Source organism: Arachis ipaensis, chromosome B01 (assembly GCF_000816755.2).
Source record: "Arachis ipaensis cultivar K30076 chromosome B01, Araip1.1, whole genome shotgun sequence".
NCBI classification, from domain to species: domain Eukaryota; kingdom Viridiplantae; phylum Streptophyta; class Magnoliopsida; order Fabales; family Fabaceae; genus Arachis; species Arachis ipaensis.
Genome location: NC_029785.2, coordinates 12,259,865 through 12,268,112, shown reverse-complemented (window position 1 = coordinate 12,268,112; position 8,248 = coordinate 12,259,865). Strand labels below are relative to the sequence as shown.

At 31.1% G+C, this 8,248-nt stretch overlaps 1 protein-coding gene across 1 annotated transcript in view; it reads left to right on the top strand.

Moving 5' to 3' along the window:
- Nucleotides 1–5,572, top strand: part of LOC107646487 (nuclear pore complex protein NUP214) — a 26,889-nt gene extending 21,317 nt beyond the window's left edge. Inside the window, exons 17-18 of the mRNA XM_021108088.1 lie at nucleotides 3,454–3,506; nucleotides 5,453–5,572. Coding sequence (XP_020963747.1) covers nucleotides 3,454–3,506; nucleotides 5,453–5,572 — 173 coding nt within the window. The remainder of the gene's footprint in view (nucleotides 1–3,453; nucleotides 3,507–5,452) is intronic.

The following is an 8,248-nucleotide window of genomic DNA, read 5'->3' as shown; positions in this document are numbered from 1 at the left end:
TTAATATTATTTAATTTAATTGGCTTGCTATACATCTAAGTCCTTTTGGTGTTCTTTTGGTATCAAGTTCAATCAAGTTTGTTCAAGCTCAATAAAAACTAGTTTCATTAGTGAGAGCATGAATACACGTTCCAACTATCTCCACTAATGTGAACGCCTGTATCCCGTGTTCCTCCTCCTTTTTCTTTGCGTTCTTTTTTCTTCTTCGTGTGTTTTCTCCTCATCGTCTTTTTTTATTATTTTTGTTATTGATGTGTTTTTTTTTTCTTTTCCTCCTCTTCCTGGTGATTTTGCAGCATAATGTGTTTCTTCTTTTTTGTTTGATTTTTTCTTATTTTTATTCTTGTTAAGAAGTTAAAATAAGAAGAATTATGAGAAGGTAAAATAAGAAGGAGAAGATGAAAAAGAAAAGAAGAAAAAGATGATAAAGAAGAAGAGGTGGAGAAGTTTTGAGTTATGCAGCATATAACAGAAAATAACAGCAAAATTTTTAATCGTAACACGGAAGTTTTTCAATTTAAGAGGGTGAAATAAGACTCATGAGAATGTGAAAGAAGGAGGAGAAGGATGATGATGATGAAGAGGTAGAGAAGGAAGGAGAGTTTTAAATTGTGGAGAAAAATAACACTAAAATTTCTTAACAATAACACCAAAATTTTGATAAAAACCACAGAAATATCTTCTTTAATGTTACATTTTTTTTTGCTTCTTATTATTCTTTTTTTTTTGTTACTCTTCTTTTTTTTTAAGAGCATTGCTTCTCATAATAGACTTGAATGATCATGTCTGTAATGTATTGCAATCTTATTTTGTTGAATGAATGTCACTACAAGAAAAACGCTGAGTACCGTCGGATTTATCGGCGGAAAGACGAGAATAATCCGCCGTTAACATTATTACCGACGAATTTAATCCGACGGAATAAACCTCGCTGGTAATTGTTTACTGTCAGATTTTGTAGTCCGCCGATTATTTGCGCCGAATTTAGCGTCGATCGGAATTAGTTTTTTAAGTCACGAATTTCTGGTGTCAATTACTGGCAGATTTTTTCCAACGATAATATTGGCGCCAAACTATTTTGTTCCTGCATTATTACCGTTGGATTTTTTCCCGTTAAATTCGACGATAAAAAATTATTGATTTTTTTTTATTTTTTTGACGAAACTAGAGGTGAAATTAAAATTTTGTTTATTTAAATTTATTTTTTTTCACAATTTGTAGTCAAATTCTAAATAATAAAAGCCAAATATGTTAAATTATCAAGTCTACAAATAAAATAAAAAGTTAACTCGGAATACGATAAACATTGTATAAAAAACCTAGCTACTAGAGATCCTAGTAGTCGTCGTTGTTGTCGTCCCGCTGGTCCTACCGCTGAGGTGGCAGCCTAGGCGGTGATATCCATGCCCCTTCAGGTTTGAATATGGTTAGTTTTTACCGTCCACTTCTGAAACAATCACTCTCTAATCTCAAATGGGATCTTTTTGTAGCTTGGTCATGGGTGGTCATACATCAGCTTGATGACATTAGTACACTCCTGTGTACATGCGTTGTTATTTGGCGCAAACCTATCAATATAGAAATTAAGATAAGTAGTTTACTTAAAAATTATTTGAAATAATCTATAAACTTCAATTGGATTTTACATTTTTTTAAAAATTTTGACAGAGTTTCATTTATAACCAGAATTTGCAAAAAACTCAATCCATCAACAATTCACTTAAACAATTCACAAACAAACCAATACAGAATTAGATGACTCAAGCAACAACATCTATCAACAATCAAGAAGCCTCAAACACACACAGCAGTTCAACCCTACTAAACTAAATCGAACCTATCTTAACAACCTAAATCCGTCAAAACTAGAAATTGAGTGTAACTAAATTAAACTAACTAACTTATATGAAAAAATTAAGATTAAAATATAAAAGACTTAAAATAGTACTTACGCTGTCAACCCATCAAGTCAAATCGTCATCCGTACGATGGGAGGTGTCGAAGGGGCTTCTGGCTGGGATCCGTGAGAGGATTCTGGCACAACGGTATTTGTCGCTAGAGCCGTCGTAGTAGCACTAGTACGCTGCTGAGCGGATGGAGGTAGTGGAGGGATGTAGTTAGGGTTTGGGACCGTGATGAACGGCTGGTCCAGTGAACCCGTTGCCTGAGTCGTCACAGGGGTAGTCGGAGTAAAAGGGGACGACTGAGAAGTCCCAGATGTACCATTAGAACCCCTCCCTCTACCACGACTACGAAGCCGATTCGGTGTACCTATACCTATCGACATGTCTGCAAAAAGCGCACCAATTAAAAAAAGTTCATTTAACTCGTTTTGTTGCTAAGAAGATCAAATAAGTTAACTCACCAAACAACTTTACAATTAACGCACATAAAACTCATTTGCTCTTAAACAATTGCATCCATTAAAATTCATTAAAACTTTCCAAAACATCGTTCTAATTTTTTAATTTTATTCAAAATCTTATAAAAATTTCGACAGAGCTTCCCCTAAAATTCGGATTTTTCCATCCTTCAAGGGTTCCATCCAAACCAAATATCTCTCAACCATTCTCAACTTTTCAAATATCAAGCAATTTACTCAACATAAATTTTCTTGGTTTGTTATCTTTAATTGAATTTAAGTTATTAATTTTTTCAATTATTAAGACAACATACAAGGGTTCAAATCCTAATCCACCCACCAAGATACTTCAAACATTGTTACTAATCAACTTAAATGCACACATTTACGAAACTTTCAAAACATTCTAAATTTGTAAAACAAACAAACCCTAAATCATATGATTTGCTTTAATTTCTTCATCATCAAACCAATTTTTATAAATTCTCTAATTGATTCTAAATTATCACTTAATTGAAGCAGCAAGCAACTTGAAAAGAAAATTAAAGCACCAAGAAATAATTTTCAAATAAAAGATTAAGAACAAATCAACAACAATAATAAAAAAAATATAATGAAAACTTCACTAAGCAACATGAATAATCAACACAAATAAACACAAATTTTATTTTATAATAACAAGTAATGTTAGACCTTAATCCTATGTTACAAGTTCAGAAATATTACTTGAAATGAGTTTTAACACAGGAAGGGAACAACTAAGCAGGAGCTTCTGACCTTCCTCCTCACGTCGGCGCCAAGAAGAAGAGTAGCAGGAGAAAAACAATAGCAGAAACATCGGCAGAAGTGTTTGTAGCAGCAGCGGCAGCAGAACAGTGGGAGGGAGCCGTCGAAGGGGGCTGGTGGAGAGGAGAGGGCTAAGGCACGATTACTGTCGAATTCGGGTCACCAAAATGGAGCGTTTCACTAAACGTTTTTACCGACGAAAAAATCTGACGGTAAATCCGATGCTAAATTTCGCACCTATCTTTCTCGTTTTTCCTACAATTTTATTGTCGGAAACGGAAATACACCGGTAATACTTTGATCAGACGAATTTGACGCCTACACCCTCCGTAAATCCACCGGTAAAACCACCGCTAATGTTCGCTGCTAAATCCGACGGTATTCAACGTCTTTCTTGTAGTGTGTAAGTTCATACTTATTGGATTAAATTCTTTGCAGAAATAAAATAGCACTGAAATTTGGTTAAAGTGACATCGGAATTTAAATATAATGATACATAATGTAAAAATTAAATTACCTACTAAAAGATCACATTAACTCTATAAAATGAAATAAGATAGAATTGATACCAAAAATTCACTAACACAACACAAAAATATTGAATCTTTCTAAAAAATATTACATATTCAATGAATTGAATGCTTATCTCATATATAAAACAACACAAAAATCTAAAATAGAACACCGAAATATTTTTACTCTAACACCGAAATTTTCAACTAAATGATATGATAGAACTAAGAATTTATTTCATGAAAACTTGAGTTGCATATTCGATAATTTTAATAGAAAAGAGAATAAGTGAAAAAATCTGTAGATAACATAGTGAAATTAAGCAGAACAAGTGCAAAATTTTGAAATAGAATTAACAGTGACATTTAGATATAAGAAGAAGAAGAAGAAGACGTATCTAATATATAAAACAACACATAAATTTCTAAAGAATAACATCGAAATGTCTTCACTCTAACACCGAAATGTCTTTACTCTAATCTTGAAATTTTCAACTAAATAATGTGAAGAAACTAAAAATTTATTTCATGAAAACTTGAGTTGCAGATTTATAAATTTTGATAAAAAAAATAAGTAAAAAAAAATCTATAAATAAAGCAGCAAAATTAACTAGTACAAGTGCGAAAATTTGAAAGAGAACGAACAATGTTATTTAGGTATAAGAAGAAGACAATGATGGCGACGATAACGATAACAATGATGATAATGATGATGATGATGGATGAGGAAGAGGAAAAGGAAGGAGGATAAGAAATTTAAATGAGAAAATGAGGAGGAGGAGGAGGAGCAGATGAAGGTGGTGGTAGTGGTGACGACGATAGAAGACAAGGAGTACGCGCGTAATATGAAAAACAGTTCTAACAACTTGGTTAAGTATTTTGCTTAATTGTCGAGTTTTATTCTTCAAATAATCTCATAAAACTTGGTTATTATTTATAAAAGAAAGGAGTTCCACTATACATCCAAATTTTTTTGGCAACTAATTTTAACCAAATTGGCCAAAATCCAACAAAATCCACTAACACAACATGCGCGTGAAATCAGCCATACTTCTTCTTCGTGTTTCTTTGTACGCCTCCTCTTCCTTCTTCTATTGGTGTTGCTGTTACTGCATTTTATTTTTGTTTCTTCTTCTCCTCCTATTTCTCATGTGATATTACATTGCAGTTATTTATTCTTCTTTGTTTGAGAAGGAGAAAGAGGAAGAAGAAGAATTTTAAATTATGTAGTTGACATTTAAATTTCTTAGTTTTGACACTGAAATTTTACTACAAAAGCACAAAATATCTTTTTTAATGCTGCATTTTTTTCTTGTTTTTATTCTTCTTTCTTTCTTTCTTTCTTTTTTATGTTGTTCTTGTTTCTTCTTTTAGGAATATAACTTCTCATATTAGACTTGAATAAACATGTTTATACATTGTTGCAATCTTATTTAGTTGAATGGATGTAGATTCCTCCTCTTTCTACTAATTTTGTAGTATTATCTGTCTTTTCTTCTTTTTCTTTGTTTGATTTTTTCTTATTTTTATTCTTATTAAGAGAGTAAAACAAGAAGAATAATGAGAAGATAAAATAAGGAAAAGATAAATAAGAAAAGAAGAAAAAGAAGAAGATGATAATGAAAAAGAAGGAAAATGAGGAGTTTTGAGTTATGATTAAGTAATTTCGGTACATTCTGAATTTAAATAAGGTGCCCTCCTTAGCCTGAGCTTGTTTTTAATTAAGTTTATTTGTGTCATCATCATTAAAGAATTTCAGTGCATTCTAAATTTGAACTGTTATACATATAAGGAAGAAGTAGACAACGACGATGATGACAATAACAATAACGATAATGACAATGATGATGAATATGGAGAAGGAGGTGGTTGTGATGGTGACGGCAACGATGATAACGAAAGGAAAAGATGAGAAAAAAGGAAGAAGAGAAGAAAAGCAATAGCAACAGGGGTGAAGAAAAAGAAACATACCTGAAGAAGAATGTGCGCGTGAATTTAAAACACTTTATAACAACTTGATTAGATTTAGTTAGGTATTTTATTTGGTTGTGAAGCTTTTCTCAAAAGAAAGATATCTTTGTGTTACTTACGTCATTTTTTAACCAATAGACTGAATCGGTTTAACAAGAAATCGAAATCTAATCCAGTTTGATAAACTAGAACCACTTATTGACTAAATTTTTAAAGTGGTCCCTTAGATTCACAATTTTTACTATTTTAGTCCCTCAAATTCAAATATATTTATACTGGTCTCTGAAATTCAGTTCTAGGCACCATATTAGTCCCTAAATCCTTTTTAGTATTGAATCAGCGAACTAAATGTTGAATTGGCTATGACTTATCATGATGGAAACATGACTAAACAAAATCGTTTCGTTTTGGCACTTAAACAAGGCAAAAACGAGAAGAGGAAGAAGAGTTTATATAATATACAAATCATTATATCTCATTTCATTCTCCAAAATGATCTCGTTTTTGCCTTATTTAAGAGTTAAATCGAAAAAACGCTATTTAGCTATGTGTGTAGCATAGTAAATCAGAACTATCTCAACATTTCGTTTGTTAACTCAACGTTAAAAAGGATCCAGAAATCAATATGGTGCTTAAAACTGGATCTCGGGAATTAATACAGTAAATTTTAAATCTAAAAAATTAAAATAGTAAAAGTTATGAATCTCAAGAACCACTATAAAAATTTAATCCCACTTATTTCAAAAACATATAAAGGACTTAAAACCTGCTTGAAAAATCCATGAAGTGAACTAAATCGAAACCTAAACGGCTCTATCGAGAACCGTCAGTCCTAATTCCAGTCTCTTGTTCATCTCACTTGTTCTCGGGCTGATGGTGGTACGCGCATAGGTAATAGAAAAAGTCATGCAAAGTAACATTGAAGGCGCATAGAGAATAATAGATGAAAATATTCGAAGTAATTGTTTTTTGGTTCGTCTCATATTTTGAGCTTCGCTCCGACTAATACAGACTCAAATAGCTGTATAAATCATAGTTGTCAGAACTGAACCGATAATCAAACCGGTCAAATTACTGGATTATTGGGTTACTGGTTCAACTGATGGGTCACTGGTTAAACCGGTTGACTCGGTACTATGCAAATAAAAAATAAAAATAGTCAAAAACCTAAAATTAAATTTTGAAAAATGCATATTTTTACTAACATTTTAAGAACAATTAAGTCGAATTCTATAAATAACTAATACAAAAATAGACATATAATTAGTTCATATTACTATATAGTATCTTAATTAGACACAATAAGAATAACAATTTATGAATTATATCTAAAGAATAATTTCAAGGTCTAAATATTTTTATATAATTAAATAATTATATAAATTAATTTTTTTTTCAGAATAAATAATTTTTATTTTATTTTTATATTCATTATTATTTTTTATTTTAAAATTAATTAATTTGTACTTCAATTAAAAATAATTAATTTAAAAAATATTGAGTTAAGTATTTCCATGTATATATATATATGTGTGTGTGTGTATTAGTTATAAAAAATTGAAATATATATTATGAAAAATATTAGCAATACTAAAGCAACGGGTTAGTGCAGTAGTTGTAAACTTGGTCTTCAATTGAGAAGACTCAAGTTTGACTCCTCCCTGCATTGTATTTTTTCAAATTTCCCAATCCGCATGCTGACGTCATCGGCACGCAGGTTGACTGTTGACTGAACCGGTTCGGTTCTGGTCCGTTTCGGTTTTGATCGATTTGATCGGTTTGAGTCGGTTTTGACCGATTCATTTCCTTAAACGGTTAATATACCAAATCGGACCGGTACAAGATTCAGTTCACAAATTTTTCGGTCAAACTGACCGATCCGGTCCAATTTTTACAACTATGGTATAAACTAGACCTCAAATTTGAAACCTGCTTAAGTGAATTCAAATTGCTTACAATTTAAATTAACTCTTGTTGGTACATCCAAAACAATTTTGAAGAGGGAGAGTGAGATGTTTAATTATGCCAACAGCCCAACACCATGCGTGGGTCATTGGTCATGTGTGATTTGTAGCAAACCCAATTCACATGATTAAATTTAGGGTAAAGTATATTTTTTGTCTAACCAAATTAGATTAATTTAGTAGTTTAGTTTACTAGTTCGCTTATGCATGCAGCAACCCATTGGCCAACGACAAACCCTTAAATGGAGTTGTCCTTAGCTTGTCGGGTTGAGGGATATCGTGGGAAAAAAAATATTTTTTGTCTTTGAAATTTATTAAAAATTTTAAAAATATCCATAAGTTTTATTTTGTTTCAATTTTGTCTTAGAAGTTTTTTATTTGCGTCAAATATATTCCTGACGATAAATTTCTCAAAAAACTTAAGACCAATTCAGTAACAATTTTACAAGAACAATCATCAATACAAGCAAACCATATGTCACATTAATATTGGATTAGTTCTAAATTTTCTGAAAATTTAGTTGTCAGAGATATATTTAATGTAAATCGAAAATTTTTGGAACAAAATCAAAACAAAATAAAATTTAGAGATATTTTTAAAATTTTTAATAAATTTTAAAGACAAAAAATATTTTTTTTCTTAAATTTATTTT